At 45.1% G+C, this 19056-nt stretch overlaps 1 protein-coding gene across 5 annotated transcripts in view; it reads left to right on the top strand.

Moving 5' to 3' along the window:
• The window catches only part of ULK1 (unc-51 like autophagy activating kinase 1), an 80390-nt gene that overhangs the window by 33155 nt on the left and 28179 nt on the right, over positions 1-19056 (top strand). For all 5 annotated transcript variants that reach the window (XM_068412328.1, XM_068412325.1, XM_068412326.1 and 2 more), the window contains exons 10-13: positions 2892-2950; positions 6721-6803; positions 9786-9836; positions 17049-17137. In XM_068412328.1, the coding sequence (XP_068268429.1) occupies positions 2892-2950; positions 6721-6803; positions 9786-9836; positions 17049-17137 (282 nt within the window). The remainder of the gene's footprint in view (positions 1-2891; positions 2951-6720; positions 6804-9785; positions 9837-17048; positions 17138-19056) is intronic.

Genomic DNA, 19056 nt, shown 5'->3' with positions numbered 1-19056 from the left:
TTTGGCAGGGTTATGCTGAATGCCTTTGTTGGCTCAACATATTTCCACTGCTGCTCAGGACAAAGTAACAGAGCGGCAGGATTGAATTTGTCTGATTGTCTTTCTATATAGAAAGAACAGACAAGAACAGAGCCAGTTACACTAATGCAGCTGCTCCATAGTGTCAGAAAGGCCATGAGAGGGGGAACAAGGGCATGTCCATCTCCTGTTCTTGGAGGGAAAACTGAGCTGTCCATTCTGCATCCGTGGTTCTGACAGATGGATGCTGTCCTACAGGTAGCAGCTGGCTCTGTGTATCTTGAATGATATAGTTGTTAGGTGCCTAAAATGTGCTCTCTGGTGTTTTTCTTGGGTGTGGTGTATCAGCCTGGAAGGTAGATTTCAAATTAAGTCTTTAGCTTCCTAGAAGAAGAAATTCAAATGGCATTTTTGTGTCTTAAAAACACTTCTGCATTTTTTTCCATGATTCTCAGAGAAGCACTGTTTATTGAAAGAAGAGGTGAGCACAGTGGCTGAAGGTACCATTTTTTTATGAAATGGAAGCTAACAGCAGGAGAGCAGTGGGCACATTACTAGGGGCCTGGTACCAGGAGCAGAACTGTGTGACTCAGTTGATTAGTAATGAAGTTACGTGAAGGTGCAGTTGGTTTTACCACATTAATGGTGATCCATAGTTGTCTGTGCTGGGCACTCACCAAAATGACTCTATTCCCCAGCAGGCAGCTACCTCCATCAGAGACTGGCCTTGAATTGTGGTCTCCTGGGGACAGCCCTGGTGAAGCGTGGTCGGGGTGGGTAGGAGCCTGACAGCCTGGATACGGTCGTTGCAGATCAAGTAGGAATTGTGCTGAGAAAGCAGAATGTGGAGAAACAACATCCCTACAGGGGTTATCTCTTTAATTTGTACAAAGAGGAGGGGAACTTTATTGAGGATTTTGTTTCTATCCAAGCTAGTGCTTAGAAACCCTCTCTAATGAACTGTGCTTTGCATGTGTACTGCTTTTAATATACCCTGTCTTTATTGCCAGGAAAATTTCTGACAAAACAGCGTTTGAAATAGATCAGAGCTTCATTGTATTTGTGAAACAATTGAGTTGTCGCGACAGGAAATGAACAGAGCAAACAGCCAAGGCTTGTATCTCTGGTGTGAGCAAGCACTTCGCTTCCCTGCAGTGGAGTTCTGTTCCTCCTTGTATGTTATGTCTGTCAGGCATATTTTTTCATCACGCAGAGCATTGTGGCCAAGCCATTTGGTGCAGTGTGTGCGCTTGCCTCCTTAAAGTTTGCCAAATATTAAGAATCTAATTACAGGGCAAGATCTGTAAGGGGGGAGGTGTAAAATGGAATTTTACTGAACCAAGTCAAATTGAGTGGCAGTGACTGGAAATTTTGATGCAATTTGGTATCTATGTAACAAGGTGCTTTGCTGAATAACATTCATTTTAATGGTTTGTGAAGAAAGTATTTTTGCATCTGCTGTTTGGGTCCATGCTGTGTCTGTGAACAGCAAAGGAGGGGTTATTGCAGAAAGGAGAACCAGGAAATCTTTATTTCCTTCTTTTAGGAATCCAGTAGCTCTTATTGGTACCAATTGATAGGAGAGCTGTGAAGCTTGGGTTGCTAAGACTATGCAGGAAATACTGTCCTGATCAGTACTACATGAGTCTAGTGATATTAGAAGGTTTTGAGACTCTCCCTTTGGTTTCTCTTGAGGTTTTGCACTGAGCTCTCACAGTTATCCTTAATTTTCATCTTCAGCTGGAAGGAGTAGGTGATGTTGAAACAGCATCTTATGTGGCTGCTTTTCCAGCCATTCTGGCTGTTAGTGGTATTTCGATGGCCATCTGCAGACTGGCTTGTCTGATTTGCTGTTTTAAGCATCTTAATTGACCTTAAATGCTTCTAATTTAGGAATGAAAGTAGGTGGAAGGCTCGAGGGTTTTTTGAGCCTGCCCTGAACATCAGGAGAAGCTGCCTGTTGCCTCCTTGTTCACACTTTCCTACACACTCTGCTGCACCAATAATTGATTGCAGATTAATCTCTCTGATCTTCCTTCCCTGTTTATATGTGCAGTCACATCTATGTTATGCCAGCCACCCTGCTCTGCCTTTAATAAAGAGACTTTGCCTAAGCAGAAAAGCTTGAGACACTAGGGTTAATTTACTGGCCTGTATTATTCATTGCATAAAAACAAATGGAGAAATGACGTTAGGAGATTTTTATGTGTCTGTGCTTCTGTACTGGAGATTTAATTTTTAACCTCAGCTGTAAACCTCTTTTTTTTTTTTTTTTTATCCTTTCTCTCAGAATTTGGGATATTGTTGTCAACATCCCCAGCAGTTGTGTATATTACTGCACAAGTAGGAGCTGTGGCTTGAGACGTTCTGGCTTCCTGGAATTAAAGTAGAAAATCCTAATTCAGTTGCTGTTTCCCCATGTTCCTGGTCTCTTCACAGATCTCTTGCCCATCAACAGGCTCCCTGCCCCTTTTCTAAGTGCCTTGCAGCACTAATCCATGTTCTCAGCGGGAGCTGCCATTCATCATTTGGGACTCCTCACCTCTGCAATTATTTAGCCTCCTGGATGAGGCTATTAGGCCAGCTCAGACCTGAGCATCAGAGCCCATTGCAGTGAAGCTCAGCCCTTGGAAGGGGAGAGCAGGACAGAACCAGGTCAGGGACAAAACGGCAGAGGGATGAAATACTGTATTTTCACTCTGGCATAGTGCTGGCTTTTCAGTCTAAAGCAAGCTGCAGGTTCTCATTGTCTGTGCTGGTTCAGCAATTGAAAAGTGCCTCTCTGCTCTTCAGAGTAACTGTGAAATAGAAATGCTAATCCCTTTCCTTCATTGGCAACTGCTTCATGCACTGGTTTTCTTTCTCGTCTACAGGCCAGCAGCCCCCAGGATCTTCGTCTCTTCTATGAGAAAAACAAGATGCTGATGCCGAAGTAAGCATTTTTCCAGTGTTGCTGTTTGTATGCACTTGTTTACTCTGTATTTACACCTGTCCTCGCATGCTCCTGGCTTGTCACTCAGGGAGGTCACTGTAAAATATTTGGCCACCTGCCTTCCCCCATTCCTTAAACCAGCAGTGATGTGACCCAGAGAAAGTCAGACAGCAGTGGATTGCTGGAGTTGGTGTTCTCTCTTTCCACAGATACTACTGTACTCCTATATTGCAAAAATACAGGATTGTTAGTGATTTCAAGAGCTAGCGAGTGGTCCTGTCCCACATACGGCTTCCCTGAGGCTGGGAGCCTTGGGAAGAAATCATGGCAATTCTTGAGTCATGCGAGCAGCCAAACTGCAGTCTCTCCTGTAACCTGCCATACCTGACTGCAGATCACATTCCCATTTCTCGCGTGTCAGGACAGCAACTGCTTGTGTCCATCCTACTAATAGGAGGGAATATTATAACCTTGATGGAAATGGACACTACTGCAGTTTCCAAAGAGAAGATAACTGCTTTCGTCCCACCAGGGTGTATGTTACCTAGTGAAGCATCTAGCTGCCACTCAGCACTGTGATTTTTGTTGCTCTGTGGTCTTTCCTTTTGGTCTCTGAGCTCTGAAAGCAGAACCTCATGGCAGCTCTGAAAACCTCAGCCTGGGATAGAGACAGGACTGAAGTTCCAAGTTTATACAGCAAAAAATTGGAAGGTGTTTTTTAACCAGAAAGTTTCATTTCCATTTGGCAGAGCTGCTAATGCAGCCGCATACGCAGGAAGTTGCTGTATGTCGATGTTGGTTTTTTTTTTTTTTTCCTTATCAGTTTAGACAGCACCAAGAGATAGCGGAAGGAACTGTCAAGAAGCTAGAGCTCTTATCAATGACTTGTGCTATGCATTTAATTTCCCTTCAAGTACTTCCTTTTTTGATTTGGGGAGAAGGGGCAAATTTCTACCAGGATTAAATTTGTAGCATCTGCATGCTCTTCTGGATTGAACCAGAGAGTGTGATGGAGTAAAACACCCAAACAAAACAATTCAAAGCTTCCTTGTGTCGATCACGCTGCCCTGCTGCGGCTTTGGCTCATGGTGCATGCAGTAGGAGGCAGGCGAGACGAGAAATGAAAATCAGCTGTAAGAGGAGAGCATGTCTGTTCTCGTAGGGATAAGTCCTTCTCCTTTGTTGTCAGTTCTTTATGTACTCTGCATTTACCATTTTCACTTATCTCCACTTTTTAATTACCAAATTCCTCCAAAATTTAGATCCAAGCCCATTGTTTTTTCACTGTAGAAGTCTTGATCCAAAGTGGCCTTTGTGTAAATGCCTATACCCTCCTTTCCAAAGCCAGTTTGTCTCTTTAACGTGAGCCGCAATCTCTGCTGTTTCCTGAGTAAACATGAATACACTGCCTTGGCCAGCCCTGCCAACACAGGATAAAACATGAAACTGCTCCAGAGACCTCCTTCTCCGATTGCAGCAGTGCCAGGATTTGGTTTCATTCTCCCTGGGGCTAGGCAGGCTGGCACCCACCTCCCTCGCATCACCATGGAAAGTGCTGTGTGTTGGCTTGGGAACGGGATGGGGAGCTCATTAAATGCTCACAAGCGGTCTCTGCCTGCTGGGCTGGTGCTGTTGCTGACAGGTGAAATACCATTCTGAGGTGGGGAGCCCGTGTCAGGAGGAGCAAGCCCAAAGGCCTCACAATTTTAATAGCAGTGATCTAAATAGCTAGCATTCACTTCGCTGATTTGCATGGCAAAGTATATTCTAGATCATGGGGGGAAGGAGGCAGTTTTGTTGCTTATGTTTAAAAAGATGGCCTTGGAAAGTAATACTGTAGAGTAGCAAAGCTTGACATTTAGATGTGAGAGATAAGAGGAGGCAAACAGGCTGTTAGTCTGCACCGTGTTCAGTCTGTGTTGTGATATCTGAGGTCTACTACTTGACCTGCCTGTTTCTTGGCTTTAAAACCATACAAAAGCTAAAGTCATTGCTGGGAAATGGACTCATTTTGGATGAGAGCTTTATGTGTCACGGATAAATAAATTATGATGATAATGCTGGAGGGCTGCGGGGCTCTAGCACTAATGTATTTTTCAGGAGACTCTGCTAGCTGTGGTATCTTAGGTTGTTCTGTTACACAGTGTGCTTCTAAGGCACACCTTTTTTGACAAGGGGGTGTTTTTTCTTGGCTCAAACTGAGTCTCAGTTTAACTGCATCCCTTCTGGAGTCCTGGTGGCCTCTTCCTTTGTCAGCCGGGGAAAGCGCACGAAACCGTTCTAGCGTCAGGGATGGAAAATCAGCTCTTCCAGTACAAACAAGGACGAGGGATGCTTGCCATCGTTCTCTGTTCTAGGAATCGCTGGGCTCAAATTCCTGTGCCAGCAAGGCCTAGGACTTCACAGAAAAATAACTGGCTACTGCTGAAACCTATAAATACACACCTTGCCTCACATCTCTAGTTTCATTGAACAAGAGTCTGTTGGTGCTAGTTAGCACCCCTTTTTTTTCCCCCACTATTTTTGTCCCGGCTTCTTTTTTTACTCTGTCTGTAGCAGGGGCAGGGTGGATGGAAATGGTGTAGGATGGCTGTTTCTCCCAGCATCAGTCAGGCTTGGCTTCAGGGCGGCAAGTGCTGCCAGCCCAGCAAAGCGGAGCCCTGCCCGAGCGAGCCACGTGCTTCGCGACTGAGCAGGCTTGGGCTCCGCGCAGTTAAAACTGCTGTGCTGAGCACACAAGCCGCTACCTCAGCTGACCTGTGCATGGGGAGAGAGGAAAGCCTGGCAGACCGTGGGGGCTACGCTGGGTGCAGCCATGATAAACGGAGTCAATACCGAAAGGAGCTGGAGCCACCTACGCTTAATGAGGAGAGCTGTGCTCAGGCTGCGGGCAGGCCCTGGCCCCCCGGCCCCTAACAGTGCTTCTGGTAACGGAGAAAAGTCTCCAGAGCTGAATCCACTTATGCAAGAGCTAAACTCTGCTTTCCCTGCCTTAATCCGTTCGTTTATTCCCTGCTCCTCACAATCTATCTGGGGTTGTGAAGAGCTGCCCTGGCCTCTCCCCCGTCTGCTTGGGGGTGAGGGAGAGCGCAATGATGCACTACCTCTTTTGTGCTGCAATGGCCACTGAAAAGAGTATTCCTAGCTATGGTGGAAAGCGGGGTAATAGCTGCACTAATTTTAGCTTGCTTGGGTAGCAGTTGCTCACATCTTAGTGGCCTTCGATTAATAAACGCTGTATGTCAAGGAAGAAAATAGACAAAGGTTACTTGCTAGTCTTACATAAGCTGCATTGAAAAAAGAAATGCTTTAATAAAATGGTAGTAATTGGTGATACATTTCACCGCCAATCTCTTAATTGGAAGCTTCCCCTTGGTAACTACTTTATTTTAATGACCTCCTTATTCCCTTTAATGCAAGTAGAAAAGATTTTATTTATCGCGTGCAAAATATTGTGTGTTGAATGGACTTAGCTGAGAACCAGAGGGATGGCATTGGCACCACTGTGGAAGGGAAGGATCTGCAGGTGCTCATGGGACAGGCCACTAAAGCTAGATTAGCTGTAGCCTTAACAATGGCAATGGGGAGTAAAAGCCAAACAGAGATGCAAATAGAGATGCTCCTGCTCAGCCTCTCTCCAGTGAGCTCTTATGTTCCTAGCCCAGCAGGCATAAAGTGAGTTTGCATTTGCCCGTTGCCTTCCTGAATATGTAAAAGCAGTTTAAGTAGACTGCAAGTCTCTCTCATTTTGTTTTTGTTTTCAATCCTAGCATCCCCAGGGAGACATCAACCCACCTGAGGCAGCTGCTGCTGGGCCTTTTGCAGCGTAATCATAAGGACCGCATGGACTTTGGTAAGACCTCCTTCCAGCTTTAGTTCTGCTGCCTGTCTGTGTCATCTTTTGTGCCATGGCTTTGCTTTCATTGGCCAGTGCTGCTGGTGGAATGGGTCAATTTGCCCCCCAGGCTCTATGTTTGAATAAGGTTTGGTGCTGGGCAAGACTGTTCAAGTGGTTTTCCTGAAACAAGGCTGCAAGGGCCAAACCTCGCAGATTTGTGTTAAGCGTCAGGTGGGCAGTATCACAGCAAGTCATATGATTTTCTGCTTTTTGCACAGGCATTACCTTTTTTTCCTAAGAATAAAGTGTGTTTGTATGTGTTTTCAGAATATTGTGTTTTAGCCAGACTTGGAGTGAAAGGGTTTGATATTTCTGTCTTTTGGGGTTGGTTTTCTGTTGGGTTTTGTTGCTTATCTTCCCAGGTGGATTGTTTCCTGCTGGGCAGTGCATGCTAGTTCATGAAGAGAAATTGTTTTGCAGCCTCTGTTATTCTTTTGGATTAGAGGTGCTGGGAAAGTTTTTCTGGGGTCAGTGTCACCTGAGTGAAGCAAATGTGTGGATTAACTGAGGCTGATAGTTATCCAGTGCTGAACATAAAGGACTGGTTACGAGGGTGCAGAAGTGAGGGGAAAAAAGCCTTTTCAAAAGGGAGTTGTTGAAGCTACTGACTTGGATATAAGCACCTCTCAGTATTATTCCCTGTGGATCTTCTATCTGGGCTGTGGATCTGTACCGCTTCTATCACACTGCTGTGTGTTTCGAAAGAAAATATGTTTGAGGTTTCTGTCTCCCTGCTGTCAGAAATTGAGTCTGGTAAACGTTTTTAGCCCCCCATAAGCTGTTTTTGTACCTTTTGGGAGTAGACTGCACGAGTCAGTGTCTAACACTTGGAAACTGGAGATAATATACTTCGATTTCACTCAGGACAACAGTTACAGCACATCTTGCTGCAGTGAGATTGTTGCCTGTCCTTAATCATGTGTGTCCTGGTTTGGCCTAAACCAGGCCAATTTTCCTTTCAGTGATTTGTGTGTGCTGCTGGGTCAGGGGTGATTCCTGAGCCGCTGTCCCCAGAGGAGCAGAGTGTCCTGCTGCTCTTTGTTCCCTGAGGCCCTCTGGTCCGCCTGGAGATATGCACAGTGCCCTCCACGGAACTCCCCCAGAGTTTAGTTGATTCACACAACAGCAACCCAGAAGCTTGAAACTTCATTTACTTGTGGTGTGTCTCAGCTGCTCTTCTACCAGGAGCTGATGGTCCTTGCAATCTCAAGATTATATAGAGGAAAGCCAGGAGGGTTTCAAGTTGCAAATTTCCTGCTGATGATTACAAGCAGGGTTGTTTAAATTTTGCTTTGCAAACACAACTGATAAGCAATTTGGAGGGGGGAGGGGGAAAAGTGAAAGCAATTATCATTTCTACCCCCTCAATTGAATCAGCTCAGCTGAGGGATGGTACCCTCTGGAGGAGCAGGCTGAAGAAGCAGCAGGAAACTCCAGCAGCTGAACAGGGGATGTTCTCTATTCACAGCAGATCTAATCTGAGATTCCAGCTTTCCCTGCCACAGATTTCCATCCCTTCTGTTGTGCTGAGCTCCAGACCAGTGCACTCTGGCTGCAGGACCCTGGCATGGCAGTGGCAAGGAGGGGCTGGGGAGAGAGGGATTGTTCAAGTTTAAAAAACAGACAAACAAAAAAACCCAAATGCTACTTTCTGGAAAGCTCACTGGCCAAAGCAGAGCTGTTTACAGAAAGCAGAAGCTTGTAAACCTTGGGTATTGCAACAGGAAATCCATGCTGGGAAAACAAGTTGAACTGCTTGCAGTTAGCCAAATAATCAGTGTTGATCCATGACTAATGCTCCTGAAAGGCTGAGTTGCTGATTGTGATAGGAGAGGACTCTGGCACAGAGCTGCAGGGGATCAGAGACAAGGAGTCAGGAGGGGTGGCCACTTGTGAGGACAGGCATTACACGTAGAGGGTTTCCAGCAAGCCAGGACAGAAGCGTTTCTTGGCCCGAATCTGGAGACTATCCTCCTGTAATGAGTGAAGAAAGCAGCAGTTGTGTCTGGTGTGAAAGGAAGGGAGTTCTGGGCTGTAGTTCTGCAGGGGCCCTTTAGAAAATGCATTTCTCCCTTCAGTGCACGATGGGTTTGGGTCTGTGTGTGATGGAAGATCACCCAGTGGAAGTCCTTTTGTCCATCATTCCTCTTCCATGGAATGAGTGGCAGTGAAGTATGATAAATATAACTCCCCTGGATCCCTATGATTAGGGTGACTTGCCGTCCTGGGACTTTGTCTTGTATTGCTACTTTGTGCTTTAGGATTTCTTTCTTCTTGCTGATAGGAGCTTTTGATGCACATGCACAGACCTGGCCATGCCAGGTCTCGACATAGTCACGCTATCTGGCCTTCAATAACTGATTCCTGTTCCTACGAGTGTTAAGAGCTGTTGCAAGACAGAGGAGCATTAACAATAAATTTCATGTATTCTACCCGGCAGCCCAGGGTTTTAGCTTGCAGAAAAACCTTATTAAGTTCTTTAATGCCCAGTGGGGAAGGAAAATCCGATAGTATTGGTGGTGAGTCCCAGGGTACAAACCCTCATGTCCTTTGGCCATGCTTTTGGCAAAGATGTTTTTTTCCCCTCCTATTCTTCATTCGTGTAATAGCCCCAGCTGATTTCCCTTCTCTGCCCCCTCCCCAGCTGATTTTGCAGAGATGGCTGATAGCAGAGGAGCCACTTTTTTTTTCATACTTATTTGGATCCAGGGATTGCTATGTAACTTCCCATCCTTTTTTGTGAGTAGGTCCTGCATCCAGTCCCCAGTCTGCATTGTTGACCACTACTATATGCAACCAGTCAGTCACCTTCCATGGTTGACTAGATTGCATGGAAAAATCACTGTAAAATACTGTAACTTGCTATACTTTAACTGCTCTGTAAACTTCTTACAGTCATTTCCTTTCACTAAGTCATTGTTCTTGATTTCTTTTCAGATGAATTTTTCCATCACCCGTTCCTGGATGCAAGTGCCTCTATGAAAAAATGTAAGTGTTGCATTTTTGATTACAATTCTTTTTGAACCATGACATGACTTCCTTTGCTGCTAGTTCAAAAGGAAAGAAAAAGACTGCTTTATGGTTTCTTAGTTATTTGGCAGAAATTCAGCGTTTGTTACTGTGTCATGTCCAGATTTTGCCATCAAAATGTATTTAATTTTGCTGAGTTATCTTCAAAGGGATGATTAGAGGGCTATTTAGAAACCTAAAGCAGAAGTAAATGTAGCTTTGAAATGTATTCAGCGGCTTTGTAAGAAGTACTTGGCCAGTGGGGGTGCTTGTAGGGAAACAGGATTATGCAGCATGATCTTGCTTTTCATCCATATCTGTCGACAATTCAGATAGTGAATGGTGGAAACTGGCACTCATGTCCCTGCTGCCAGGTGGTACCTTAGGTTGGCTGTGCCAAATGGCAGGCTCTGGTTACTGAATCTTGCTCAGGAGTTACCTCCAAATTCTTGATAAATCTTGCTTTAGAAGGGTTAAATTTTGGTGCTCTGTGAGAACTGGCCAAAACAAAGACAGGTTTCCATTGAAAATTCTTTCTTTCATCTCCTGATTCAAAACTTTTGAAAACTTCCAACCACACGTACTATGATTCAGAGGTTTGTTTTCAGTGGAAAACAATTCAGAATTGCTTCAGTGCATGGGATATAATAGTGCTCTGGCCAAGAGACTTGCTTTAGTGGAATTGTGTATGGTTGTCTCCTTCTGGAAGGATCCTCCTGGGCCTTTAATCTCCTGAGTAAATGATAGAGCCAAGATTTTAATCAGTGACTGATGTGGGGTGCCCAGTGCAAGGGCTGGAAGTTTCAGAGGAAGCACGTCCAGTACTTCCTGAACACGGAGCCACTCTTGGATGTATGTCATGGGTGGACACCCCTTGTCTGATGTCCACGTCACTCCTGACAGTTTCCTGCTTTCCTGCTTCCAGAGCAGGACTTCTCAGTTGTTCCTGATACAGATTTTAACTGTGTACTTAGGTGACCGTCCTGCGGGCAGGAAAAGACGCTTCTGGTTTAGGGGAGCTTGCAAGCGAGCCAGGCCCCTATCTCCATCTGCACCAGCAAGATGTGGAGCAAGTCCTGTAAAACAGGACTGCTCTGCAGGCAGGAAAGGACTCTGCCTGTGCAGGACTGCTCCTAAGCCAGCTCAGCTCTCAGCACCTGCTATACCACTGCCATGTGGGAAAAGCCCTTCAAAGTCTGATCCCACTGTGGGCAGAGGAGGACTCCCTCAGCATGCTCTCGCATGCCCACCAGCTCATCTCCTGCCTCCGGCAGTTCCGTTGCTTCATTGGCCAGGGGAACAGAAAACCCCCTGCAAACAGGAGAGGGTTCTCCTGACTTGGCCTCAGTTTCCAACTTGTACGCATTTGCTGTGCAGAAACCAGAGGCACCATTATGAGCAGAGGACTGTAGCTCAGCCTGTGCCCCCAGCTGCCCCAAAGTTAATGGTGTGGGGTAAAGGCCCAATAAAAAGGGTGCCTTTACTGACAGGTAAGGACTCTCTGAACTCCAGACCTCTCTGCTGCCCTGCTGGTCCTCACCTCCAGGCGCATGTCCACAGCCTGGAGTCTTCTCCAGGCAGGAGAGATCACTACTGGTTCTGAAAAGATGAGGGGAGAAATATCTCCCTATTGCTAGAGGTCTTCAAGTAGTTGTGCACCAGCAGAAGTCTGCTACTGGAGAACATGGTTCTTGTAGTCTGTTGCGGAGGTCTCTGCTGCTGCCTGATGGTAGTGATGGATGAAGGCCTCTGGGAAGTGCAGTGAAGAGCCTGGATGAGAAAGGCTGCAGGTGGGAATGGGTGGTCCTTTTGATTTCTGAATAGATAAGAGAAGAGCCAGTGTGTCCGCAAAGGTCTGGATTATGGTGATCTCAATAAGAAAAACCTCATCTGAGATGTATGGGATGCTGTTTAACATGGCAGCATGCTTAATATTTGCACAGTTTTAGCTGAAGTAGATGACTGCAAGGTTGCAGTTGCTTAGGGGCTAGTTCCCATGGCTTTGTGTGCAGAACTAAGACAAGTCCAAAAGTTCATTGTGCTGCTTCATCTCAACATGTGGGTCAGCATCATAAGTGTAGGAAGTCTCAAAGAGGAGAAGAGATATGGCTGCATCTGAATCATCGTGGTCATGCTCAGACTGGGTTAGGGAGTATTCAGGCCTGCAGCAGAGAACTGGGGGAAGGAACAGTGTGCCCTTATGTTTTTGTTCTTCCTGAGAGCTGATAATTGGGCTACCACTGACTTTGGTGGAAGCAGGACTAGGTCATTCACATTTGATTGTGCAAGTTTCTCATAGGAGAGTTTGTTGGATGATCTGTACCAGCATCTGTGTTTTGGAGTAGCAGCTCTTGTGTGATGAATGCACCGAGACCCCAGCTAAGCTCAGGGACCCACTGTGCAGCCTTTGCCTAAAGGACCTTCCAGTTCAGGTGCACCTGCACTGCAGTGCAGGTAACTGCATCCATTTAGGCCCCAAACCAGTTCTAACAAGGGCTGCTTCCTTTCCATATGAGAAAGTTTTGTGGTCTGAGCAGAGCGTGGTGGCATCTGTAACCCTGCAGGCAGATCCGCCCTCAGGTGGTGGGGGCAGAAGAGACCTGCCACCAGTGTGCAGAGCTGAGCCCGTCACCCAGGCTCCTGAACCCCGTCAAGGCTGGCCCAGAGCTGGTAAAAACACAATGACTAAAAATAAAGTGAGAGCCATCAGCTGTTCGTTCTCTTTGGATGTGTGTTAGTGCACCATATCATGGAATGATACAGAAATTTTTTTAATATAACATGATTTGGGAATTCTGGAAAATTGGAAAATCCTTAAATGTGGGTAATTCTCTAAGTGGATCATTTTGAAGTTGTTGGGGGCGGGTCCCCCCAATTTAAATAATTTTGCGTGTTTTTTCAAGACACTTAAGCAAAATCAACATTTCTGTAAAAAATCTTCAAATCTGACATTTCTGACAAGCCCATCCTCTCCACTGTGGTTTTGAGGGATGGTTGTTCCCATGTCCCTCCCCTCATCTCACTCCTTTAGTGAAGCAAGGATGTAAATCTGCTGACATCCCGGGTGTACTGCAAAGCTCTGGGTGCCACAGGCTTTAGCCTGGAGAGTGGGTTCAGGGCCTTGGGCTTTGTTAACTCAACCATGTACTTTTCTTTTTGTTTGTTTATTTATATTTTATATTGTGGGTTTTGTACCTGTGACTAAGCATGTACTTTAGATGTGTAAAAACTTCTGTTAATAAAAGTCTTTAAAATACCATGTCTAGTCAGAATGTCGTCTGTCTGTAGCCGGGTCTGATCAGCACATGGTATGGGGCAGTGTGTTACAGTAATAATGCACGAGCAGGCGTAATTAAATGCTTGGGCAAGTCTTCTCTTAGTAAACACATTGTAATTGGTACCCATGCAGAATATTTTGGAGGTTCTTTGCCCCTGCCTTTAATGAGTGTTAAGGTGGTGCCTCCTTTACTCTGAGTTAAGAGAGCATGAAACGTGAGCAGTTACGGTTCAGAAGTGTATGGGAATATCTGTCAGGCTTAGCTTTTACCATCTTTATGATCTTATTGTACAAGAAATAAGTAAAAACTAGCAAAAAATCACCGTGACTTCTGCATATAGAAGATACTAATGGTGCAAGCTTTTTGACTCTAAAAAGCAGCTTATTCTTTGGGCAAGTCCTTTCAGTTTTTGCGCTCAAACTATCGCCTTGTCAGAGACTGCAGTTAAGTAACTTTTTGATGACTGGTTTTAATTGAATCCAGATAATCACAAAAATGCATCTCCCCTGTGTGTGTAAAACTCGTATTCCAAATAAAGCTTTTATATAAAGCTTGAGGCTTGGATATTTTTAGGACTACCAAGCCCCTGGTAGGTTGATTTGTCAGCAGTGATTTTTGCAGGTGTAGGATCCAGTATCAAGATCTACACAGCTGGAGCAGAGGCTTGCCTTTATGGCTCCTAGCTCTTCCATTCTGAAACCAGTTGGTGTTAGTTACGCAACGTACAGGATGACTGTTTTGTTGCTAGAACAAGTTGGAGAGGACAATTATGAAAACAGACTTATTTACATTACAATTACAATCCAGCAATTTTTGGATTTGGGTGGGGGCCTACAATTCATGTTAACATTCCCTGCCTTCAGACTTGAGCTGAAAACATGATGAGCCAAGTGTTTGCACCCTTTTTAATTTTAAACTGGGAGTGCCTGGGTGTGTGGAGGAGATGGAAGCAAGCGTCTTGCTTTCAAGCTGTCCTACGTGGCAGATGCTGAAAAATGCACCAACAGGGATATGGTGGTCAGAAGAGGGTTTGTCAGAGCCAAACCTCATGGTTCTACATGCATGAAAGTCCGATTTTAGTGCCAGGACCTTTTGAGTTGGACCCCACAGCATCACAGTGTGAATTTGAGGAGTTACAGGGTTTTAAGAAAGAACATCATTAATAGAGGCTGTATCTAAGGGTATGCTTCATGCAAAAAGAGTTTTAACTTGAGTTTCAGATGATAGTGGCAAAGTCTGCCTGCTTGTCTTCCTTCCTTGATTAATGGAAAGCTGTCCAAAGCAAATAGACAAAAATAGAAAAGTCTTGATTCCAGCCAGGTGTAAATCAATAATAATCACAGAACCAAAATAGAGTGGAGGGGACCTTGAGAGAGAACTGAAATGACTCTGACAAAAATAGGGATTCCAGTAACAATGAATGGTGATACAAGTCTTGCAGCAGGCACATGTGGATACAGTTCAGAAATCACTTACCTCTTCTTAAAAGCACCTTTCCATAATAGGAAAGTCAGTCTGTACAAGGGTGAATATTGTTCTGTAACAGCTAGCAGGATAAAAAGGGGGAGACTTTTTTCCCCCCCTCTCAGATTTCTGGTATTAAATATGTAGGGAAGGTAGTAGGGATTGCTCTGCAGGCTCTGTGGGAAGATCGTGGGGATCAAAGGCAGCGTGTTATAGGCAGGACAGAGCTCTCTATTTTACAGGCAAGTTCTCAGACCTCTGTGTGTGTTCCCTGAGTGTGGGGAGTGGGAACCAGCTGTGCTGGAAGAGCACATGGGGTGCAGGCGGTGTAGCTCTCTGTGCCAAGCCCCTGACCGACCTCCCAGAATACTCATCCACAGGGTACCACGGTCCTGGTTCCTCTGCCAGAGACAGGGCAATGTGTTTTAACAGCAGAGTCCGTCGAGGGCACCAAATCAAGTGTAGAATAGATGCAGAGGCTAAAAAGTAATCTTTCCAAAGCTTTGTGAGAGGCTTATTTCATTATGGACCTAACCCTAAAAAACACTGGTAGAATGAGGACAGCCAGTATGGTCCAACACAAGAGGGGAAGGCATCTGCGTGTGAGAGTGTCACTGCACACCGGCCGCACGCAGCCATCCCGTTATGGCTTCCTATTGCACAAGCCCCAGGACCCCGCTGAATCAGTCTCTCTTTGCAGTATAACTTAACCTCGTCAGAAAAACATTCGGTTTTTGTTGTTAATGTTAGCAAAGCGGGGAGGAGATCACTGTGACCCTGGTAAAACTGTTACAGTGGTTGATTACTTATGTTAAAACACATATTTTAAGTCTACACTTCTTTGGCTTCATTTTCCTGTTGTTGGATCTTGTTACGTCTTTGTCAGACTGAGGAATTCAGCATGTAAGTGATTGCTCTCTGATGCTGGGAGACTCTGATCCAGTCATCCTTTAACCTTCTTTGATAGGCTACATGGAAAGACTTCTTAAAGCCTTTTATTAAAAGGCATATTTTCCCATTCTTTTATCATTACAACACTTTCAACAGTTAATTGCAGAGAGATGTACTTTTCTTTTTCTAGGTGGTTGAATAAAGTACTTTGTAGTATCTAATGTGATTAATGACAGAGGTAGTTTTACTTCAAACAGAAGCATTCTAGGTGTTTTTAACCCTCCTTGTATTAAATATGGACTCATTAGCACAGATCCTGTAAAGGCAGAAATCTTATACGAGGTGTTAATTCTCTGCCAGCATAATGGAAGAGAAGCAAAGCAAAGTGTTCTCTCCTCACTTAAGCATTGCTTCTGATCTCTGTCTTAAGCCATTCAAATGCCAAAATGGTTGCAGAGTAAAATCTGAATTGAAGCTGCCTTGAACTGGAGATGTTGGGACTCTTCTGCAGCTTCTGCCTTGTTCAGTCTTGTGTGGGTGGACTGGGGAATTTGAACCACTAAGTACTTCAAAGTCTGTTGAAGAGCCAGTGTTACCTTTGACTCGTCTCCCTCCCTGGCTGAGCTGAGCTCTTCTAAGTTATTCACTGAACCTCACTTGCATAAGTCATTGGAGTTATATTTTTTCCTCTCCTGTGATGCCTTAATTATCTTTTCTGCCTGCAGGTCAATGCTAACTAGTCCTTTCAGTGTGAGCTTTATGCCTCTGTAAGGGTTACAAAAGCCAGTTCAACAATGAAGTGAATAAAATGGGCAGTTCTGATATTGAACAATAAAACATAAAAGGAAGGGATGCAAGAACAACCAGTGCTGTGGAACAATTTCTGTGCAAAGAAATTAAATAAGCAAAACCTCTTTAACTTGCAGAAGTGGCCAAGGGAGAACGTGTTGATGTATAGGAAGCAATGAACTATTTCCTTGTGGAATGATTAATTCTGGGAGAGGGTTTAGCATGTGGCCTGGGATGCCCGAGTGACTGTTTGGGCAGCAAGCACATAGGGTTTGAGTAGGCATGTGTTTAACTTAGCACAGACCTCCCAACATTTGGTGTATGTGTGCTAAGCCACAAGGTCTGATGAAGAAGAAACTGTAAGGGTATGGTCTAGCTGCTAACCTCTGCCACTGACATGAGTAACTCAGTCCACTTTTCTCTTTATCTTTCCCTTCATTTGCAAAGATGCTTTGGAGGCTCTTTAGGGCAGAAACCGTCTTGCTACCTGTGTAGGTCAGCTGTCGAGTGGACACCTGACCTTGGTCAGATGTTCTGAGACCTTCCACCCCAAGAGCTATAACTGTGAAATAGTGCATGGATGGAGTGGATGGATGTGGATCATATAACTCAATAGAATGCTAATTTTTCTTTTGTTCCCCTTTAATTGGCCAAATCTGATACATGATGGTACATGAGATAAACCTTATGAGAAGATGAAAAAGACCTTTTATGATTGATTGATCTTAGTTTGACAACTTCTTTTGGTTTTGTCTTTGGCTGTTTTTAGCTGCTTCCGTGCCAATGCCTTCTTATCCCAGCTCAGGCTCCGGTAGTTCCTCCAGCAGCTCTTCTACTTCCCACCTGGCATCACCTCCCGTAAGTACAGCTCAGAGGATGCACTGCTTGTGTTAACAGTCTCCCTGCTTGCTTCTTTGAAACAGGGTCTCTGCTTTTGCTGTCTTCTGGTGCAAGTCACTGAACGCTTTAGTTCTGCCTGGGTTTGGTTCAGTGCCTTCTCCACTGTGTTTAGAGTTGGGATCCTGAAGGTCGTCTTTCTCTCCACAAGAAATATTTCAATTTGCTGTTGCCTGTTATATAAAAAACCTTTATGAAAAAAGTTGATATTAATGACACTACCTTGTCTTGGCACAGATGGAAAGCTCCTTGGAACCAAAGAATGGTCACTAATTCAGGGTATAGAACTGCTTACTTGGCTGCAAGTTCTCTGTTTTCAAGCAAAGTCTGTGCAGCTTGACAGCATATCCACCCTCCTTTGTAAGGTGACCCTCCTCCTTTCTGACCAGCATTCCCAGGCGCCACAGAGGGACATTCAGCAAAGCTGTTTGCTCAGACCAGACCTGCCACAGTCCAGTGGTCTTGTGAGGGATGATCTGAACTGATGGTTTTTCTCTTTGGTTACCTGAAATGATGAAAACTTTTCTGGAGGGCAGAATGTTAACTGACCAGTGAAGTGACATTCCTCTAGCTCACTGAACTGAAAGCTTGTTTTTGGAGGCTCTTGGTGAAAGCTGCCTTTTGACTTTGAACTCAGGAATGCTGGCGGTGTGATGGGTAGAGGAAGGGAGAAGGACTGAATTTTTTCCTCCCTGGAGTTGCTGCTTTTTTGCTTTGTTCTCTTGAGTTTCTCTGGGCCAAGGCTTCTCAAGCTCCTTCAAGGAGTGCCATGGCTGAATCTTTCTTTCCATGTTTGTGGAAGAGATTGCATCTGCAGTGAGAACCTGGTGTAGGAAAGACTGAGAGGCACTGTCTGAAGTTGATGTAGGTGCTCATGATGTGGGCTGAACAGAGAGGAGAGGTCTGCTCTCCTCTGAGTGTCACATAATTGTATCTCCAAAAGCTTCTTCCCCCCTGCAGCCCTAGCTAGAGGGTTGTCGGCTGAGGCCCTCCTGACCATAAAACTCCAGGAATGGGTAGATGGTGTGATAAGCAAGCTCTCTCCCCTGAGCTTTCTTGGTTTGGGAAGCTCAGGGATGGTGCAGACTCACTGCCAGACTCGTGGGGGTCCCACGTTAGAATTGTACTGCACCGGTCCTGCTTTGCATTGTGAAGTTTTGCTGATGGAGGTGTGCTGGCTTGGCACAGGAAAAATGCCATGTCTGCACGGCAGAGGTAGCAGGTTGGGTGGAAAAGTGACAACTTTGACAGCTGGAAAATTCCTTCTGCTTGTATGTACTGTGTGTACAGTGAGAAAGAGTCCCCAGTGGTACAGCAGGAGAGTCTTTGAGGGGTGAACAAGGTCTTAATAGGGCCCAAGTGAAAGCTGATTCAAGTGTATCTCAGCCTAAAAATGCATTAGGATAAAGATTGTCTGTGATCTGCTCAGTGGGCAGCTCAGTTGTCCTAAAGCTTTCTTAAACCATCCAGCCTCCTCCATCTGCCTGTAAAACATGAGGATTGTGGGGCTATCTATCGTTTGGCTGAAAGGAGAGGAAAAATGGGACTTTTTAGGGTCTGTCCTGCCTCTGACAGCTGTGAGGTGTTCATCTATTGAATGCTTAGTCTCCTTCAGACCTTTCTCTAACTCCTTATCAGCACTATGGCACAACAGGGTTGTCCCAAAAGTGCGTGGACACTTATGTACATGTTCCAGAGTACTGCTTTCTGTAAAAGCATGAGTAGAGACCAGATGTGAAATGTTTAAAAACAAATAAGGAAAAGATAACATGAAAGAGAAACCAAGACCATCTCTGAAGGTTCTTCTCTGTTTCTTGGCTGTGCTAAATGGAGTTGGTCCAAAATGCATGGTTGATCCAGAAAGCCTTAGCAGAAGGATG

The sequence above is a fragment of the Nyctibius grandis genome, chromosome 14 (genome assembly GCF_013368605.1).
Source record: "Nyctibius grandis isolate bNycGra1 chromosome 14, bNycGra1.pri, whole genome shotgun sequence".
Lineage (NCBI taxonomy): Eukaryota > Metazoa > Chordata > Aves > Nyctibiiformes > Nyctibiidae > Nyctibius > Nyctibius grandis.
The sequence above is the reverse complement of the archived record's forward strand: the minus strand, read 5'-3'. Positions and strand labels throughout refer to the sequence as shown.